Source organism: Dermacentor silvarum, chromosome 9 (genome assembly GCF_013339745.2).
Source record: "Dermacentor silvarum isolate Dsil-2018 chromosome 9, BIME_Dsil_1.4, whole genome shotgun sequence".
Taxonomy (NCBI): Eukaryota; Metazoa; Arthropoda; class Arachnida; order Ixodida; family Ixodidae; genus Dermacentor; species Dermacentor silvarum.
In genome coordinates this window covers 148,826,727-148,848,582 of record NC_051162.1, presented here as the reverse complement: position 1 = coordinate 148,848,582, position 21,856 = coordinate 148,826,727, and the positions used below count along the sequence as shown (strand labels likewise).

The following is a 21,856-nucleotide window of genomic DNA, read 5'->3' as shown; positions in this document are numbered from 1 at the left end:
ATAACCACCAGCCACTGTTCCTCCGCGAGGGTGCAAATAGTTCGTATACTTCAAACTTCCCCTGTTACCTAAATAAGGCGGTAACCACAAAAACAAAACTACAAGCGCGTAATTTTATACGTTTTCACTGGTCTATTATAGCGCAACTTACACGTACGAAAAGTACAGCCGTATCAAGTACGACGCCATTTTGAAAAGGCCGCATGAGGACGATTTTGTTTGCTTCTGCGATTGGCTGGCGGAGTAACACAACCCCGCGCGGTCCATATGTGCCTTTGTTGCCGGTTGCTGTTTTTTTTTAAAGTTGTATCCTACTAAGCTGAAGCTTTTGAGAAGACTCGGTTATAGCGAAGGAAGTGCTTCGGATAAAGGAATGAGATGGAGCGCCTGCGTTGTATTGTCGCCGCCCTCTGGTGCATGGCTGCAGCACTATAGTTTCGGAATGGAGAGTTAAAGCGATTGTAGTTTGTCGGGTAGGTTTGCGGACAGTTGGAAACCAGACTATTAGGACTTCCAGAGGTTGCGAGAAATCTGCGCGTACAGCTTCGTTGTGTTTGATGTATCAAGTGCTCGGATTCGCATACATCGGCGGTGATTTTCTGCGTTGTTTTTCTGACCGTAACGGAACTCGACTTTGCGCCGGCGAGACACTTGAACGGGCTATTCACGGCACTGATAGCCACGGAGGAAGTAAATGAACTAAGAGAGGGAAATACGTGACGCAGCCATCCTAGGCAAGCAAACTCTCCGTGAAGCCATGGCTTTCGCTCTTTCTCTCGCAGTGCTGGCCAGCAAGCCCCGTTTGTTGCCAGATGGGCAGGAACCCCCCACCGGACATCTAGCGAGTTCGGGACCCTTGTAACTATTAAAGTCCACCTGACCATCCGGAGGTTGGCAGGGTGGGTTGGGCTGGGTAGGGCAGTACGCGTTCAGTATAGGCGGATATAAGATGTGCTGTGTGGAAGGGAAGAGGACATTTAAAACGAAAAGGTCGAGCAGAGACCCGGTGGCGGAGCTTGCTATTCTGTTAAAAAATAATTTTCATAGAAAGTAGACAACAAAAGATGACATAAACAGGGCCCGGTCCAGGGCTGCATATGTGAATAGGAATAAAAATGAAAAGAAAAAGAAAGAAATGAAAAAAAAAAATTTCCGACACCGGGAATCGAACCCGGGCCTCCTGGGTGAGAGCCAGGTATCCTAACCACTAGACCATGCCGGAAGACGTCGCTTCCTGCAATATATAATCCTTAAATAGGTTTCAATGGCATATGACTGTTCTGAGTGACGTCACGCAGTCAGCCTTGGCACGCCAACTCTCCGTCGAGCCATCCCCTTCGCTTCACCTCGAGAAGTCGGCCCAACACGTGACCACTGAGTCTCAGCGTAGCGGCCGGGAATGTTTGGCTCCCGGTAGATTTCAACCGATGAAGTTCGGGGCTGCCCTGCCGTAGCTATAGTGTACTAGATTAGGTGTAGTGCACTATAATGTAGTACCTATATAATGTAGTACCTATATAATCTAGTACCTATATAATCTAGTACCTAATATAATACACTATACCGTAGCTCTGCTTTGAAGAGCGGGAGCACTAAAACCTACCACGCGCTCCGAAGTGACGATAACGTGGCGGGCCGACTCGTTTGAATTCAGTCGTGTAGCGAAATGCTCCCTCCTTGTTCTTTCCTTCCTCATGCTAATAACAGCTCGTTCACATTCAGCCATTTGTCACGAAATGCGTCGTGGGAACTCACCGCAAATGACGTCACTGTGTTTCCGGATGGGCCACGCGCTTCTGCCCTTGTGACGTCCTCCAGGTGGCTACAAATACGAAATGCTGCGCTGTCTTCGACAATCATTATAGTATCAATAGTTCCGATGAGGGTTTCTTTTCTCGTTTTTTTTCTTTCGTTTCTCTTTAGAAGTTCCGCGGAGCTAAAGCCCCGCCTTTTGCCATTTTCTCGCGGTGTTTCTTCCGCGTTGGTTCGTTGATGATTTCGGATCTCGCAAGATTTAATATGCTCATGTAACAGCGTCTGTGTTACGATATACTCTCGGAAGCACGCACCTCCACAAAGGTGTCGAGAGGGGCGGGACAGGAAAAACGCCGTGACGTCGATGACGATGCCAGTCGATATAGATTGAGGCGTTCTGCTGGATGTTATGTAGGTATACCCGCTGCGAAAAGTGAATGCCATCGCCGAAGGGGATCGATATGCGAAGGTGCGAGCATGCGTATGGTTCCTGTTTTGCGGGTACGACGTTACGCCCCCTGTCACACGACTACGTTCGATCCTGTTCTATACAGTACTGCTTTAAACGGGGTTGCTGTGGAGACGTTGAGAGAAACATAGCTCGCCCGCACTATTTCTGAGAGCTGCATACCAAAATCACACGCATCAAGACTGAGAGCTCAGGTAGTTGGCGTGAATCTATAATACGAAAAAAAAATGAAGAAGACGGTGCTAGAAGCAATGATTTTCCTGCTGCAGCGCTTTGCTTAGTTTACTAACCAAAGTGAAAGGAAAAAAATTGAGAAATTATTAATTATTTGCGAGTAATTGAATGAATGAGCTGTCATACTTGTTCGAACGTTTATTAAGCGCACCTGCACGCCTGTGAGTTTTTTGACAGCTGAGTTTAAATACGAGACAAAGGGAGACAGACGAGGACATCAATCTTAGTTTTGTCCCGCGTTTCAGTTCAGCAGTGAAAACGCAACTCAGCCGTGAACCAGGTTCCTCGGTGGAATATCATTCCAATACGGTGACGTGCGCTTTCATGTGAATATTTTTGAAATAGATTTTGCGTTTACCAGCAAAATCAAAGCAGCGACAAGCGCAATGTCTTTAAGTGTAAAACACAGGTTGTTGTTTACTGCGATACCCGTGGACCACGTTGATGTCATCTAATCTGTAAAATGTTTGAAATATTCTAAAATGTTTGAAAAATTTACTAGAAAATTATTGTTTCACAGGCGATTAATACCAGTAAACACATCAAGCAGTTTAACTGCTGTAACAGTTCAATACACTCTATACTGCGTAGTACGCACAAGGTCGATCCACATAGGTCGCGAATCTTCGGGTGAAAAGCGGTTCAGAACCAATTGTCACCGACATCAGCAAGGGGGGTTATGGGAGCAGCGATTGAAGCGCGACTATGTTTGGAGGGAACAAACATTGGGAATGAAAAAAGCTATTTATAAATAAAGAGACACACATTTAGATTCATTCAACGAAAATAAAGTTCCTAATCAATTTTACATACGCATGGCGAGAAAAGAAGAGTCAATTCTGTTTTACTGGATCATTATCAATAAATACCTTTTTCAGCGCCCACCGTAAAAGCGCCCACTGATAGCGGCGGGCGTTGACGCCGCTATCACTTGCAATGCAATGCTGCTCTTGAAGTGTGCAGAAAGGCGCGCTCATAAAGTTCACCTGTTACAATACGCCCCCCTCACATGTTGTGTTGTTTTGCTTGCCGACGTTCGCCTAAATTTGGTGACGCGGGTAGTTTCATTGTTTCTTAGCCTATTCAGTCAAAAGCAGTAAGTTGCGACCGCCAGATAATTGTTTAATTTAGTTGTTTTCGTGCGACAGCGCTCGCCGACGGGCTTGGCGTCCGACGAAAGGACGAGCACTTTACGCCCAAAGCGTTGGTCGGCCTCCAAAGAAAGTATGTTCTGTGCAGGGATGCATTTCGACACCCGTACCGCTGACCTTTTCCTGCATCGCTTTCCGCGCTGAAAGCTCGGAACGCCCATCAAGTCGTATGGCGGGGCGTTTGAATGTACAGCTGTAATGGCAGGCCCCCGAAAACAAATTTCGCGCCTTTGAGAACAATATGACGTCACTTCTGTTTTTAACGGATATGACGTCGAATTATTTTTTCTTCCGCCGGAAGTATTCCCTCCTCACACAGATGGCGCTAAGCCCCATGAACCGCCGATGAACCGCCATGTTTTGAACGTATGGGCTTCTATGGAAGCTTCGCTACCAGGTATATCTACCTTGGTACGCATGTGGCCACAGACGAGAATCAGAACAGTTCTTCATAAGCTACCTTTGTAAATAGCGATATCAGTGAAATCAACACAAAGGGTTGACATGGACCTAACGGCATATAACTGTCGTGTCTTGGCAGGTAAGGATTGACCGGCTTAGACGGCCACGATTAGACTTCTACTATAATCCGCCATTTCTTTCTGCTTACATGGTTGCCAACTGCGTGTGCAGAGTCGGTTAGACAGAGCGGGTACGGAACTACACTCAGCCTACATAGTTGCCTGCTGGCTGTAGAGACTTGGCGAGACATAAATAATATAGACACTACACATACCAATCAATGATCCTGACAAGACGGAAGTTCACGAAAAGTGGAGGCATGGTCATCAGCAGTGGTCGAACAAGAGATGTCTGCGCAGCCAATGTTTTGACGAGGGGACCTATCGTTATCGATACGTTCGACAGTTGATACGTTCGGTCCAGAAACCTGCCTTGTTCGCCCACCAAGGTCATAAACAAATGATGTACCACAGAGCTGCATTTGAACCCGTTGACAACGGCTGCACTGACGAACACACAAATTCTTAGTACGACGGCAACACAAATTAATGGCCACAGATAACGCTTAACCATCTCGTTACCGCTAGAAATGTGCTCATTTTCGGAGCTATTATGTTTCAGCGTTTTATTTCAAGACATAGTACTGGAAACGTATACCGCGATATATAAAGTTACAGCCTGATCACTGGTGTTTTGAATGGATGTGAAGGAGTAATAATTGCTGAGGCAGTTTTCGAGAATTATTGTGTGAAAGTTCAAAGAAGCATCTCAAGGAACAAGCATGAAAGTAATTATAGCAGCTATTTCTAGTATAAGTACTGAGCGTTAAAAAAAATCTGATTTATAAAGACTATTCACCTGGCTCCTAGTCCTGAACTACTGTAAGCCAGATCCCGCAAAACAATTATTATGAAGATTTGTCGGCGTCAATACTAGCCATAGTGATGCCCATGCTATACGGGAAAGCAGTCGCTTCACAAATGTGAAAACGATTATGCTCCTATTTTACAGGGAGTATTCGTTTTTACTCAATGCAGCAGGCACCTGGTTTGTTATTTTTTTACTACGTTCTTTACGCTCGCGAAGCAATTGTTATCAGGTCAGGGAGCATGCAGAGGGCTTCCTCACACTTGATTATTTAATTCGATCAGCTTTGAATAGCGTAGGTACAGCGCAACAATTTTTGGAAGGAAACAAAGAGACCGGAAAGAACGCCGTACGCTGTACCTACGTCATTCAGTATGAACCTATACTCGCCCAAATCAAGCTATTGTTGCTGCAAAGATCAGCTTTCCAGTGCAAGCAATGATCTAGTGTGCGTTAAACTGACACTGGAGGCTCCACGTGCTTTGTTCAGGTACTGTACATTTCTGTACAGTAATGTGGAGTACTGCACAAAATCGCGCAGTAATGAATAAGGTCACATGCACAAGGGGGTGTTCAAAATGTAAGAGATTAGACTGCTAGTCAAGCTTCGGTCGAAGGTCGGTCTGAAATCGACTGCGTGATCTTGTGTAAGCGAAAACCACCACATGGCGGGAGGGATTGCTCGTAATAATTTGTGCATGCGATGTCGAAACGCTGATGGATAAAAGCAACCCACGGTGGGAACAATAACGTTGCACTTGATATTAGTCAAACACAAGTATCAAAATAACATGCACTCGTGATCATCTGTCGTTGTTTGAGACATGGTTAAAACAGCCTAGACGTCGCATCGGAAGGTTATGCAACCTGACAGAAGCTTCTGTGACTTCACTTCTGCTGTCACTTTAAAAAAATGTGTTGCCGAGTCGACCAAAACGAAAATTTTGCGCCGTTTTATCGAGGAAGTGCTGGGAGCACTGGACAGCTTCGACGATACCTCCCGTCGAATTTTTATATTTCCAGACTCCCCAGTGAGCCAAAAATTGTCACAAGTTTGTCACTTCGGACGGTGCATGGCGCTGTTGGCAGAGTAATTGCAGCAGGAAGGCTGTCGAACAAATTGATCGACTTTTACAGATGGCGCGACGAAGGTGCTACTTACAGCTATATGAGGCGGCGTCTCCACCCGGTCGACTGCAAGACACCACACATAACCTCTCTTTAGGAGGGCACACAATGTTTATCAATCTAGAACCTTAACTATTTGTTCGCTGCGGATTTGCTAAAACTTTGACAAGCTTGTTCATCCGCAACATACACCTTTAAATTTAGATTATTCCTTACTAAAGAAGAGATGGAACATGCGCCGTTAAGCATTACTTACAAGACGATATCAGGCCCACAGCCACGGTAAATGAATATACTGAGTTCCGCACCATCGCTGTATGAGAGAAAAATTCCCAGGTGTCCTTAGCTATCGCATAAGAGACGCGAAGGCGAAAGCCTTGTTAAGCCTACTGTAATTCACTTAATCCTTTTTAATCCACCTTTACCACCTTAAGCCACCCTAATCCTTCTTAATGCACCTTAATCCACCTAACTCTCCTTAGTACACTTTAATCAACCTTAATCCTCTTCATCTACCTTAATCGACCTCCATCGTCTTCATCCACCTTAATCGACCATAATCCACATTAATCTTCATCCACCTTAATCTACCATAATCCATTTAATTCACCCTAACCGACTTTAATTCACATAATCCATGTTCTTAGGGGTGGGCAGCGCTACCCGGACGAACGACAAAGGAAGAGACGATACTTGTCAACCGACTAAGTGTTAATTCACTTAATCCACCCTAATAGACTTTATTCCACATTAATCCACCCTAATCCACCATAATCCAATAACGTATCAATCATTAATGAATTTTGCTAATCATTAATTATCTCTTATACAAGGCTGGACATGCTTTGGTTCGCTTGTGGCCTTCCTTGGGTCACTTGACTTTCTGTACCTCACAAGGCAATATTGAAACGTAGATATATAAGCTTTCGCCTTAAAAAACGTTTATCAATAACGTATTGCAGAACCAAGCCCGGTTGTTATCCAAGAACGCGTTTGGCATGCTTTGGGAGCGAGGTGGTTATTTGTGGCACTATGTAGCATAGTGTCATGGGTGGCGCTCCCCTTACAACCGTGCCTTACCCGTACGCGGGAGCCAACCGGTCCTTCGAGCGCCGCTTCCCCAAGGACCAGTTCGGAGTGCTGGGCCGCGTCTGCGACCAGAGGCGTCTCAAACGATAGCGCCTGCATCTTTAACCCGGGGCGCATCGCCTCAACACCAGTGTTCTCAAAATTGCAGCTGTCACGAGGGAAGAATGCGAGAAACGCTCCCCCTCAACACCGCGCAGTACCGCTGGTACCCCCGGTACCACCACACCATGGTGTCCTACCATTGTGCGCTTTTTACCGCTGTGTTATGGCGAATTCCATTGGGAGAAGAGGAGCAGGGCGCCGCGCAGTGCGGAGTCGGGTGACAGCGCAGTGAGAGCAGGCACACTCGACCCGCCACTGGAATACGGCGTGCATTCGGAGAGCAGTTGGGAGGGGGACTTGTGAGGAAAAATGTACCATGTGACTAAAGCAATCGACGTCCCACCATTCTCTGCAGGAGAGCGGCAGAACACGCCTGATCGTCTTGTAATCTGTCGGGCTTAACGCTGTCACCGTTTGCGGCCACGTACTACATACTTTTGTGCAGCGCCGACGCATCCCACAACGTTTCCGCCTGCGAAGATCATCTCAAGTTGAGCTCTAGCAGCTTTCGCTGCTGTCACCGTCGAGCGTCTCAAGCACTTCAGCAAGGCGAAGACGCTTTGCTGCCGCTGTCCTCCGCGCATCCGACGAGAAGCAAGGCGGACTAGAAATGCCAGGATCTGTCGCTAAATCGCTGCGAATCTCGCTCGTATCACCGACGTCAAAATCAGCGGTGTCAAAACACAAACCACGCTAGGCTGCCGCCATTGCCGCCGCGCGCGCCGGCTGAAGCAAAATAAAAAGAAATGAGGAGAATATGACGGTTTAAGCCACGTGACTTCATCCGTACTCCGCTTTTCAAGCGAGAGCAGTCCGGACTGCTCCCAGCTGCTCTCGGCGCAGCGAAACTGCTCTTGTTCTACCACTGGATGACGGCGCTCCCACTCCTGTTCGACCACTGAAACACGTCGCCTGTGGAACGAGCACTTTCAGCGTGCTTTTGAGTGCTCCTGTTCTCCCAATGGAATTCGACATTAGACCACCATATTCGGGATCGGTCCACGAAAGCGGTTACACACCAAAAATTGCGCTTAGTTCCCAAAGAAAGCTAATGCTTATAAACACAAGAAAGAAAAGTCTCCGCTTAGAATAATTATATTGTCCCGCTGCTGAATAGCAAGCTGTCGCATATGGATTTCTGGCGGGCAGGTGTCCCTCTAGGAAGGTAAGAGAGTATCTTAAGCTTGAAATTCTTTGCGACGATCCAATCATTCAATCCATCCTTCTTCGCATCCGCGCAGGGTCAGTGCAAACTCCAGCGTGGCGGTCATCGTCGCGTGAGCACTAAGCTCACCTGTGACATTAACCGTTATTTCTTAATGTCCTCAGTTTGACGCCGAACGTAAACTGTTAGTAAATGGATTGAATCGCACGATAGCCGCACACACAAGCGCATGTGACGTTTGCGACATGTGACACACACACACACACGCAAGGATACTGACACATAGGAAAAATCTGCGTCCGTTTCGTGTCTACGTGACATTGCACACAGGTGAGTGTCTCCTAAGCAGCGTACAGCTTATAGACGCACATTTCGCGCACGATGCACAAATCAGTCGCAGGCTGCTTCGTGTCGAGTAGGAAATCCGCGTAACAACCGAAGCGCGCCCGTCTACTGAGATCCCGAGAGGTTACAGCAGCACGTGGGAAACCGAAGCGTAGGGAGCCTACATGCAAGCGTTGCTCGTATAGGCTCCCTACCGAAGCGCCGCTCGAAGCGCCCCCGCCCGGAGGCACGATACACAAATGACGGGTGTGAGCGAGCGCGCGTACGTATATATAAAGTCACCGCCACTGTATAACGCCGAAACGCGAAGCACCCACCCCGAGACCGCTCTTTTCTTCCCCGATGACCACCGGCGACTTATTAAGTGCAACTCGGGCACGCAAGGCGGCGCCATCATGGATCTTCATCTTCTTTGCCTCGTCCGTCTGGCTCCCTTTTCGCACGGTCACAAGGCGTGCGGGTATCGTGCTTACGAGAAGGCCGGGAACCGCCACGGGCGCGACCAGCTCAGCGGGGAAGCTTTCGAATGGAACCGCTCTTGTAAAAAAGAAGAAGAAGAAGAAGAAGGACGGCGGTCAAGTTAAAAGGCGTGTGCGTGTGTGTGCGCGAGTCGGCCATTATAAATGTGCGATGGAGCTGCGGAAGAAAAAAGAAATGAAGCACCCCGCCGCGGTATACCGGCTGGTTAAGTTTGCCTTGTAGGCTCGGAACTCTTATTTCCTTCTCCGGTGTGTATAAAGAACCCCATAGCGAAAACTATAACGGAAGCGTCATCGGTTTCGAGAAATTCGGCGGGTTTGTGCGCAGCGTGGGACAGTCACCGTTTTCAGAAGCACGCCGCATCCCTTAAGGGTGCCCTAACCAGGAGTATTAAAGGAACGACAAAAGGGAGTATCAAACTAAGTTCAATTAGTCAACGAGTTTGCACGTCTGGCTTTTTGTTGGTACAGAGGTCAACACATTTCTCTCTAAAGCGCGAATCACGTTCTCAGGACTGCGCTGGCGAATCTGAAGATGACATATGTGGCACAAAATCGGCTGTATGTCAGATTGCGTGACTAAGATTTACAGTTTCCATTGATTTCTCTTGGTCGGCTTAAGCTTTGGTGGCTGCTTTGGCCCTCAGGAGTGTGTTCTAGTCAAGTGTGTTGACCTCTGTACATCATACTATAGAAGGCGTAAGTGTAGCGCCCAAATAGGAGACAAGAGCGACAATGCGTCCGTCCGCGCGTGCGTGCGTGTCTGTGATTCAGAGAGGGTTGGGGGAGCTTGGATCTATCACTGAACGAAAGACAAGTCGCGAAGCCACATTTACATTCACGTACACAGCTGCCCATGACGCCATGAATTTTGTCGGCGTCTCAAAAAGGCAGGTTAATTGCTTACCAGTAGAGGAGGTTCACACGGCGTTCTGAAGCAAGTGAAAACTTTTCCTGCACAGAAACGGCCTGAATACCCGAAAAAGCGTCGAGATCTGTGACGTCAGGCTGACGTTCTTCTTTAGCGTCTCTTTAACGTTACACTCTGTTCCTCCGGTGCTGGCCTTCATCGTTTGACTGCTCTGATGCCCTTAGTCTATTTTTGCACGTTCTTCCCGGAGTTCGTATTTCACTCGACATGGACTATTGGCGCATTTCGTAGTGTCGACTTATTATCCTGTGTAGCGCAGGACTTTCTACCACCGCTGCCAGGCGGAGTTGCCTTGCCCGGTTCGAGTATGCTAGATCCGTCGATCAAGTTTCAAAGCCAGAGCTGCCACCACTCACATCATCGGAGCGACAGCTAACTGACGGACTCAGACTGACTGGCTCAGATTGACTGACTGACTGACTGACTGACTGACTGACTGACCGACTGACTGACTGACTGACTGACTGACTGACTGACTGACTGACTGACTGACTGACTGACTGACTGACTGACTGACTGACTGACTGACTGACTCAGACTAACTGACTAACTGACTGGCTCAGACGGACGGACTGACTGACTGACTGACTGACTGACTGACTGACTCCGACTGACTGACTCTGACTGACTGACTAAGCCTGACTGACTGACTGGCTCAGACTGACTGACTCTGACTGACTGACTGACTGACTGACTCAGACTAACTGACTAACTAACTGACTGGCTCAGACGGACTGACTGACTGACTGACTGACTGACTGACTGACTGACTGACTGACTGACTCAGACTGACTGACTGACTGACTGACTGACTGACTGACTGACTGACTGACTGACTGACTGACTGACTCAGACTGACTGACTGACTGACTGACTGACTCCGACTGACTGACTCTGACTGACTGACTGACTAAGCCTGACTGACTGACTGACTGACTGACTGACTGACTGACTGACTGACTGACTGACTGACTGACTGACTGACTCAGACTAACTGAGTGGCCAACTAAATAACTAAATAATGCACTCAGGAAAAGCACAAATGTTGAGCAATATGACAGGAGGAGCCCGGCGCCACAACCCTGCGGATACAAGACAAACTCCCGCTCTTGGCGCTTAGACTATATGTACTGCGTGGCCTCGTAACACCTTATTAAAGTTGTAAATAACTACCCTCACAAATTAAACAAAGAAATAATTAACGGGACGGAAGATAAAGAGAGAGAAACCCTTCCGTTTTACGGGCACGCTAGGAAGCAGCGACGGCAAACGCCCCTCCGCTTCGACAAAGGACGTCGACGCGTTCCCAAGGGGGGGTGTCCCGCACTATCGTTCTGCGCGCATACTCCCACCATATGCTCCGACTGATACACGCACGTACACGTGCGCAGTGACGACCCTGAAAAATAAAAGCGAGGGGGCGGAGGCACCTTAACAACTATCGGGCATGGCCGCACTAATTGCTCTCCCACCGATCGACCCGGTTTGCATGCTCGGCGGCCACAGCTCGGCGTGAGAGACAGGGACGACGAGCCTTCGTTCAAAACGTGCTATACGGCCCGCTGCATGCACTGCGCGTGTTTCGGAACCGTTCAAGGCCCCTCAGTGTTGGCCTTTGGGGGCACACTATTAAGGCTGACGTCGGCTGCCCTGCACCGCTATAGTTACGTGCAGCGAAGCTGAAGCTGAGCGGCCGCGTCGTGTCATATATGATTTATGACGGGAAGCAGATGTTGCCTTGACAAAGACAGGTATCTTTATTTAAGCGATTCATGCGCCAATCAGTACCGTCGGTTGAAAGTTTAGTTTCACCTCTTTTATTGCATCTGCAGAATCATTCAAAGCGTGGTGCGGCCAGACAAGTTGACAATTGTCAATTCTTCAGTGAGTTCTGTCAGGTTTACAATGTGTGCCCTCCACGTACAAGCTCTCCACGACAGATATGAGAACATAAACTATTTGTTGTCCTTTAGAAGAACTTGTTGTTGGGCGAGTTGGTGCATATTAGCAAACATTATTTAACTGCGCGACCAAACGACCACAGAGAGAGAATGAAACAGGACAGGCGGAGCATGAAACAGGACAGGACAGGACTGCGCCTGTCCTGTTTCACGCTCCCTCTGTGGTCGTCTGGTCGCGCAGTTAAATTTTTATTTCTTGCCCACTGGAAAGCATTTCTGACCGCATTTGGTTGCTATCGAAACCGTGGAACATGATTTACCGGCGCCAGATTTCAACAAGGGCGAGAAAGCAGGCTATCATATAAAATAAAAGTCAAACTGGCGAACTTCAGGTGGAACCCTAAAAGCGGTGATTCGAGGTGAAGGGCGCAAACCCTTGCGAGACGCGTGGTAGCAGCAGTAGGAGTCTAAATGACCAACGCGGAATTAAAACCCCACTTCGTGTTGATGTTAATTCTTCAGCCATATTGCAGCTATTAGACTGGTTGGCTGGTCGCCTTCCATAATTTTCTAGCGTCCGCTTATACCGTCTTAAAGACAAACTCCACCTTTCGATGTTTTTGTTCCTATTTACCACTAAAAGGTGGATTCGACAACGGCAAGGTTTTTAATGCGAGATCATTATATGTCTCATGAAGCGGAAAATCCGACGGCGTGTCCCGGGATGGTACAAAAAGTCATGTCGTCACAGAGATAGACCGCAGGCCAGGTGGCGCTTCCATTGGTGGAAGTGCACGCGATGCCACGTCAGCTTCCGCCAATGAGAGAGGAGTGGCTCCGATGGACCAACAAGTTCCGGGGTGACAGAGACAAACCGCGCCGCTGTATATATAGCGCTGCGCGTCGAGGCGCTGCGAGTCGGTGCGGTGATCTCGGTGAGTTATGTCGTGCTCCGATGGACGAACCTTCAACTTCGACTTCTCAGTCAGTAGCTGCGCCCGGCTCCTTTGGACGTCCATGCAAGTACGCGAAAGAGGCAGTCGCAATGCTTTCACATTTATCCATGCAGGGATTCGTAAGTGCCCTTTTACAGCTAAGCGGTTTATGCGGACCCTGTGCCGTCGTTGTCGGACTTCGCTAAAAAAAGGTGCCACGTGACCTAGCGGGAGAGGAGAGGAAAAGAAGAGCTCAACAGGAGGGAAAGGGTTGGAGTGACCGCTTTCCCCCTGTAAGAATGCTATCTTATAAGCGAATCTTATACGGTTTTCGACGATTGCTTCCACCCTGCCGCTGAAGAAAGAAATGTTATGCTGGTGGTTCGCGGCCAAGCAACAGTGCCCAGCGATTGAAACGCGATACTAGTTGCGCGTGGCTGCCGGCACTTCTTGCGCCAGCGGTGGGCGCTGGGGACACCGAGCTGATGCATCTCTGTATCGCACGAAAGCGAGAGTTTTCGTGATGCAGTATGAATGCGTTCAGTCCATCGTCGATCACCTACTGCTCACCAGCGGTGCAAAAAGCACCCGCCATGCATGCGCTCCAAGCATTGCGTATCACTCGCTGAACAATGTACGTGAGCGATCGTCCAACGGCGTCTGCTACTCACCGAATAAAAAACAAAATCCCATGGTTTTATTTCACGCCAAACCTTGCTCTCCCTACTGGCGCGCAAAAAAGGGGGCGGCTCAACTTGCATGCGAAAAGAAAAAAGCACGGCAAATCAAAGACGGATACCTCACGCGAAACACACACACACACACACACACACACACACACACACACACACACACACACACACACACACACACACACACACACACACACACACACACACACACACACACACACACACAACACACACACACACACACACACACACGCACGCACGCACGCACGCACGCACGCGCACGCACACGCACACACACACACACACACACACACACACACACACACACACACACACACACACACACACACACACACACACACACTGAGAGAACCACAAAAAAAAAACACTCCTAAAGCATGGTCACCGCGTGAGGCACGCAAAAGCGAAAATGAGGTGAAAGAATGGTGAAACAAAAGATTTACAACATAGACTGCTTGCGGAGTTTGACTTGCACGGTGTAACACTCGATGTTACTAACACAACTTCGCTGTTCGACCAACTTCACGGAGTGGAAGGGGCGGTGATTTTTTATTATTATTATGTGTACTGCGTTGCCGTGGCAACATAAACAGATCGAGCCTTGGACGATCACACAAGCACATGTTGTAATGTTGGAATTTACACACATTTGCGCTCACGTAGAAAGCCCCAAATGTATGCGGCCATAGAGTATAACTGCTGTCGTAAATGGTATGGCCAAACTTGATAAACGGCTTCGGAACTAACATGCACCCGCCTCGATGCATGGGCAATTAAGTCGTTCGGTTGCTAATGAGCACATGGAGATGTTAGGCTCGATGCTGTCATTCGCAATCATTTCGATGGCGCGATGTAAAATGGATAAAAGGAAGAAAGAGAAAGAAGCGGACGTTTCTGACTTCTCCAACGTGTCTATAGCTTTGGCTTTACGTATTAAAAAAGCCGCTATGGTGGTAGCAATTACTACGGGCACTGACTCGTCGCCATACAATGAGTTTCGCTATAGAGACCATGAAAAAAGTTGTCCTTCGCTATAACGAAGACGAGGGTGTCGGGGAAAGTTCGCGATACGAGCCGCATTGTGAGTAATTAGTGAAACGAGCACGAGGTGGCATCCCCTGTGCAATTACATTATCGGTGGACTGCTCTAAGACACTTCAAACATGGGCAGTGCCCAATCACCAGGATTTTGTCTTTCTGTTTTATTATTATTGCTATTATTATTTTTTATACGGGCCTGGTTCAGATGGGCCCTGCACTTGGGGAGAGAAGCCTGGGAAGACCATATAGGGAACATTTTGGAAAGAGTCGAAGTCTAATGCATGGGGAGGTATGAACCCTTCTTGTGAATCTCGGAATGCACTGAACCCCATGTACCTACAAATCATCATCATCATCATCATCATCATATGTAACAGAACAAGTGACCAGGCCAACAAGGCGGCCATCACTCATTATTGTTGTTGCTAAAAACTCCCACGCTTCTTCGTCTTCAGGAGCATCTCCCTCTCTTCTTCTTCCTCGGCTAGGCTACGTCATGTATTCAGCATCATGTCTTCTACATCTTCATCATCAATCCAAGCACTTCTAATACAGCCCTTGCTGAGCGAGCGAGGCAACGAGCGAAGCTTTTTTTTCTTTTCTTTTTCTATGTTTTGAGGTGGCCCGCCTGATGATGAGATGACATCGTAACGGACAGGATGGACGGACGGCCTCAGCAAACCCAGTTTCGAACATAAACTGACGTCGCAGTAAAAAAAGAAAAAAAAATCGTGCCCGATGGTTCTTTTTAATTCTTCTCGTTGACTCTATGTCCACGTGTAAATAAACGATCGATGATGCTACGAATCAGCAAGTCATGTCAGCGCTCATTGGAGCCCACTGGCTCACATGTGCTCACACACTACACGCGCAGACTCACTCGCAACTTCCCGCGTTTTGCCGTTCACCGCTCGAGAACGCCATCATCGACCGCGGCTCTCTCCTTTCATGATCAAGCCTCGTCTTGTAGGCGCTTCTTGGATCATTTATAACAGCCGTCGCATTGTTTCAGGGGCTGGCCTGATCGGGTCACCTTGCCCGCCTACCGGTGATCTTGACTTCCTTCTCGGTCGATTTACTCCCGACATCTCCTTTTTTTTTTACCACGTTTATTTCGTATTCGTAGAGCTTCCTTCCTTCCTTCTCTTTCCCGTTAATCTTCTCTTCCCTCCGAATCTCTTTAGCGGCGCCTTCATGTAACGGTTATTGATTGGAAGTATCCCTTTGTTTCGCCATTCGGGCGTGTCACGCTGGACACCTATACAAAGATGGCTTAACAAGAGGCGTCCTTGGGCGAGTTATACAGTTGCTGGGCGCATGCGCAGACCGGGAACCACTTTCGTCTTCCCGAAATACGTCAGTTGGTGGTTGGGCTCCAGCGTTGTTCTGGGCCTTGTGTGTGCATGTCTCATTTTTTAAGGGGCGAAGCTCCTTATAGCGGCACCCGTTCGTCCCCGTCGTCGTAGTAGTAGTGTGTAACGAGTCTGAGAAAAAAAAATTCCGAAGTTGTGTCCGTAGCGCGGAATCGAACCAGGGACCCCTCGCTTCCGAGCGCACGGCGTTAGCCCACTACGCCACGAAGCGGACATGGACACACGCACCACGATGGCAATAAATACCCAACATTAACGAAAGGCCGCGTTTCTAGCGCGTTTCTAACGGCGTTTGTGCTAGCGCGTTACGGCCCGTGTAAGAAGCTGGTGTAAGACGCTGTGGCCTCTCCGCCTTACCTTCAACGCGTTTCGAACGCGCTGCCCAAAGCGGTGGCAAGTCAAGTTCAAGTCGAGGAGCGTTTATGAATACGGGGGGTATACTCTCTCAGCAGTCATGTGATGGCGTCGGCAAACGCGGTGCACGTTCCGGCATGTGTAAATGGCTGCGTAAGACGCTGTGGCCGCTCCCCCTTACTAGAGAGTACTGCACGTTTTTAACGCGTTTGTGCTAGCGTCCCCTTAAGCGGGAGGTCCGATGATTCCCTCCGGAGCTTCGCCCACTCATCATCATTCACCCCGTGGATATGCTGTGATTTTTTTTTCTTTAATGGGGAAATGGTGGTGGGAGCTCTTAATTTCTTAAGCCTACATCTAAAGATGAACTACGACTGTAAATGATCTTCGATAGACTCCTCAGTGTAGAACGCTTTGACTTTTTTTACGTATTCTTGCAGACTTGTCCGTTTGGCGATGCGAAGTATAGGTATACATACTAACCGTGTTCAAATTATATATTGGTTCCGCTAATCTTTTTTTTTTAATTTAATCGGCACCTCAGAAATGAACTCCTTATTTAGGTACTTTACATATATGTCATCTCGTACGGGTTTCTGTTTTTCCGTTTTTTTTAAACTCTTTTATACCGAAAGCAGCCGATAAACGGAAACGCTTGATCATCGCCCGTTACACCGTCTTTACAGTCGGTCTCGTTCCTTGGGGATTTTCCCGAGCGAGTTCGGCGATCATTGCAAGGCTGGTTTGCAAATTCTGGAAGTACCCGTTCCATGTACTTTCCAAACGCGAAGAGCGCTCCGACGGCTGTGGTTGGCAAACGTTCCTCGTTAAAGAAGATGAGACTACGAGGAAAACGTCATGTGGAAATTGCGCAGGAGTGGCAGAACCACGGGAAACGCAAATTCAAAAGTAAAATTGCCCGTTGGTCTGTGGGTGGGTTAGTAGGGGTTATGCATTTGCGCAGTTTGTCTCTAAGAAAAGGTATCCACGATTATGGAGCTTTCTTGCTTTTTTGTTTTTTTATTCTTCTTCTTCTTATTATTATTTTTCAGTGAGGTGCCTTTTCTCGAAATCTTTGGAGAAATTTTGTCTGCATACAAGCCTCTTCTGAGTCGACTCCCAGTATCCGATGGAAAACTGGCGGCCGTTAATGCGTATCGTCAAAACAATTGTGTGACTCACAGGGAACCGCCAAGCGGCAAGAAAATTTCTGCGTTTTGTGGCACGGAAAGAAATAGAAAGTTGTATGTACGAATTTAGTAACAAAGGGGAAAAAAAAAGCGAATGACACTATCGCTGCCTCCAGTTAGCAATACAAGTTTGAAGACCGCTCACGCGTGAAGGCATGAAAGTGCCGAAATTCAGTATTTTTAAGATGGATTCTAATATGCCAACTTTCTGGTAGGGGGATACTTTTTTTGCATTTAGTCACATTTGTTTGAAAACGGTGAGTAGTGTAGGTGCGGCATACGTCACCAAGTAAAGTAAAAAGAAGAAGACGCTGAGGAACTATGAGAGAGAGAGAGAGAGAGAAAGAGAAAGACGCAAGGTAGCGATTAAGAAAGGAAGGAAGGAGAGAGAGAAACGAAGAGGGAAATGTGGGCAAGTTAACCAAGGACGTGCCCGGTTGGCTACCCTACACTTGGGGAGGAAGGAAGGAAGGATGGAACGAGTTACTATGCGTGGCACACTTGTTTGCATGCAAGAGCCCTTTGACACTTTGATTACACCTTAAAGTGTAATACTGAATATTTGAATTAGCTAACCTGGGCACATGATTTGTGTCCTGAAAGTAATGTCCGCCTTTTAAGGAAATCATACTCAAAAAGCGGCAAATCGCGATCTCTCGCAGGCGATTTTCGAAAAACCTGTTCAAACTCCCTCTCCTTTCCTCTCCCCCCCCCCCCCCTATAAAAAAATAAGTAAGAAAAATAGCTGGCGTTAAAGTCCTTCTCGTTGCGACGAGCGCGCACAATATAGAAGCACTGCGCATGAAACCTACTTTGCATTTTGCAATGCTCAATGCATTTTAAACACGGTTTCTTCGCTCGCAGCATGTCACACCGCAAGTCGCTTCCGCATACTCTTATTATTATTATTGTTTTCATTGTTCTTATGTCAGAGTGGCTGTTGCACAATGGTTATGATAACGTCGTTCTTGTTCCGCTGTCGTTAGTCTTGCAAAGCCGTTTCTTTTTTTCGAGTGACGTCAGCATCTGCATGACGTCAGTTTGATCCCCCATTTCCGCCAATGCCATGTGGCGAACATACGTAAAAAAAAAAGAAAAAAAATATATGTAACTGTTTCTGCTTTTCGTTCTTGTTAGGTGGTGACTTCAATGTAATCATGCTGCTTATGCACAGGGACAGTTGTAATTGTTGTGACATATGTTAATAAATAAATAAATAAATAAATAAATAAATAAATAAATAAATAAATAAATAAATAAATAAATAAAATAGACAGCATGCCTGCAGGCCACAAGCCCAGGACGCGTATGGCTCTCACATATAACTTATGATGCTTACTTTCATCATTATCGTAATCATATTCAGCTCTTCAACAGGACTCGAATGCTGTTGTCCTATTGATATCTGAGTGGACATTACGACGCAGAAATATAGCTTGTTGGCCTTCTCACTCAAGAAAGCGATGATGCGTGAACAGCCCTTAAATTGCTCGCGAATCTTCAAACCGTACATTGTGACCTGAAAACAGTATAGCAATAAAATAAAAAAAGCTAAACACACGTGCTTTCCTGTTGACTGTTTTGTGGTATGCCTCTCCGCTCTGTAGCGTGATTCGTGTGGGCAAAAATATACAATATGTAGGTTTATCTAGTGATCAATCAAAAAGCAAGTTTGCTTAGACGATCTGTAGTTTGTCTATAGATGTTCTGCCAAAATATGCCTAATGTCCATAGTGTTCATTAGTGCAGCCTTTGAACTTATATAAGTCAAAAGGCTGCACTATGACGTCGGGACACTTTTTGTCAAGAAATGTGAACAGACTTTCTATACAAACAGTCCCTCCGTAGTCTATGAACCACTCTTATTCGAAAGGAACTGTACTTTTGTTTACCATCCATCTGTATGTGTACTGCGCTGGCACTATCAAATTCTCTTATTTTTTCAGGTTTTCATTGACTGCTTCTGTGATCTTTCTTTGGCACTTTACGACATTGCCAGACCCAGGCGCAAGAACAAAAAAAAATAATAATGATGGCGCGTACTTTGCAAAGTTTCAATACCAGCTCATAATGTTCAACAAATACTACCACAAGGCTGCAAATAGGTTGGTATGCACTATCAGATTCTGCAGAATCGTGTGTTTTGTGATATTAAGACCATCCAGCCAATGTGGCACTGACAAAGTAAAAAAAAAGGACGTCATTCTTTGCGGATTGTGCACGTTCATTTGAAAACTTCACATTCTTCGGGCATACCACTATGGCATCGTGACATAACTGTATATAGGTACCAATGTTCATGCTTCAAATCAACCTAGGTGAACATCCTGCCTTTTCCCTGAATTTGTTCAGAACTGACAAGTTCTGTGCCAAGTCCGGGTATTCACTGATGGTAGACACTCTTCTGGACAAAATTACCACCAGAAGGCAAATCCGTATACTTGTAGTCTATAGACAACTTCACGCTCCCTCAGTTGTTTTTTTTTTTTAATGAAATGTGCGCACCCCACATTACCACTTTACAAAATGAGCAAATGCTTGACAACTTCAAATAGGTAAGGGGATATAACATGCGTGCAACAAAGTTTCGCGTTGCGACCTTGGAGCATTTGGACCTTGAATATTTGCAAGCATTCTGTCAAGTGGTTCATGATCGATGTCGATGAAACAATGCTGGGAAAACCGGTGAGTCAGGAACTCGTTGCTAAAGGAACGCATGGAAACCACGTGAAACTTTACTAAAGTCAACATGAACGGCGGTTTAAAGAAGGAGGTAATTCAAACTCAAACCGCTGCGTCGTAAAATTGGCGGTCAGTTCTCGGGAAAATCTTTTTCGTTGAACCATTATTATTTTATTTTTTTGCGTATCACGTTTCATCGTATGAAAAAAAAAAAAAGAGTATCTTGCCCAAACTGCGTAATGATAGATGACCCTGAACAATGTATAAGGCCAGCTGTGTTTTCGGTCTACACCATGTCTCCGATTTCATTGCCTCATAACATGCACGCAAACTGGGAATTTCGTGACATATTTATATTAAAAGAAATACTTATGCATACGCGCGGAAGGTAAAAAGGCGTGAACGAATACCTACAGTTAACAACTGGCAACATGCCTGCCTTCCCGAAAATAAATATTCAGAAGGCGTAGCACACATGTTTCATTTAACCACTTTCTGTCATTTGTGTTGTTAAACGGCGTAGCCGACGTCAAACTCAGCTGTTACTCGAAACATAGTAGCGATTTAGTAACAACAACCTGGATCGATTAATCGAGAACGACAAGACCAGTAATCGTTCGAGTTTTGACGCAGCGTATAACATACATTAATTACTTTCGGCCAGGAATCGCGTTATTCACTTTCGCTTCGCGCAGCCGCAAATATCACTGACGTGGACTACACATCTGTTCGCGAAGCGCCGGGATCTTTCGTCTGCTAGCACGCCACGCTAATCGTCAGCAACAGATGTTTCGCGCCATTGACACGCTTCGGCGCTCGCTGTCGTTGCAGGGCGTAAAGATGAAGAAGAAGAAGAACATTAACCGGCACCAACCTTCTCCGGCGTTCCCCGGTGCTTGTCGTTTCCTTGCCAAAACCTCCGGTCGTAGCCACGGATGTAGCCGATCTGGCTACGCACGAAGTCAAACCCGGGGTTCCAGACGAGCGATCCGTAGCCGAACACCCAGATGCCAGACGACGAACCCATCTTGACACGCGTTCGAAAAGCAGCAGCTTTTCCCGGATAACCCGCTAATAGCGCACAGGTGCAGCTGGAATTCGCTGGTTTCGATTAGGGTCCGTGTCAGTTGACTAATTTTAACTAAAACGACGAGAAAACGGCACTAATGCGCGCCCCTAAATCACCGGCGAACTTGGAAACCGGAGCAGACGCCGGCCGGCCGGCCATGGAGAGCAGACGACACGCTTGCGAGGGGGGCAGCGGGGGAAGGCAAAAACCGGTGCGGGGGCGCTGCGGTGCAGCGCTGTGGTCCAATAGCAGCGCTCGTTTGCTACCACGTGACCACGAATGCCGCTGGGTGATGCAAGGTGTTCCGAGGCTTGCGAGCGCGCGCTCGGGTGCCTTTAGGCTTCTTCTCCCACTTTGAATGCCGTCGAGGCAGCATCGCGAGTGATGTTTCTTGCTTCTTTTTCTGCGGAGTACGCGTCGC

The 21,856-nt window shown here is 47.3% G+C and overlaps 1 protein-coding gene and 1 non-coding gene across 3 annotated transcripts in view; both read right to left on the bottom strand.

The window, feature by feature from the left end:
• The window catches only part of LOC119464526 (glutathione-specific gamma-glutamylcyclotransferase 1), a 51,586-nt gene extending 29,961 nt beyond the window's left edge, over positions 1-21,625 (bottom strand). Inside the window, exon 1 of one of the 2 annotated variants that reach the window (XM_037725541.2) lies at positions 21,241-21,625. In XM_037725541.2, coding sequence (XP_037581469.1) covers positions 21,241-21,393 — 153 coding nt within the window. In that variant the 5' untranslated portion in view covers positions 21,394-21,625. The remainder of the gene's footprint in view (positions 1-21,240) is intronic. The other variant, XM_037725540.2, reaches the window with a different exon arrangement.
• Trnae-cuc (transfer RNA glutamic acid (anticodon CUC)) lies at positions 1,151-1,222 on the bottom strand. The gene has a single exon. It is a non-coding gene; the product is annotated as a tRNA-Glu (tRNA).
• Positions 21,626-21,856: the final 231 nt, after the last annotated feature.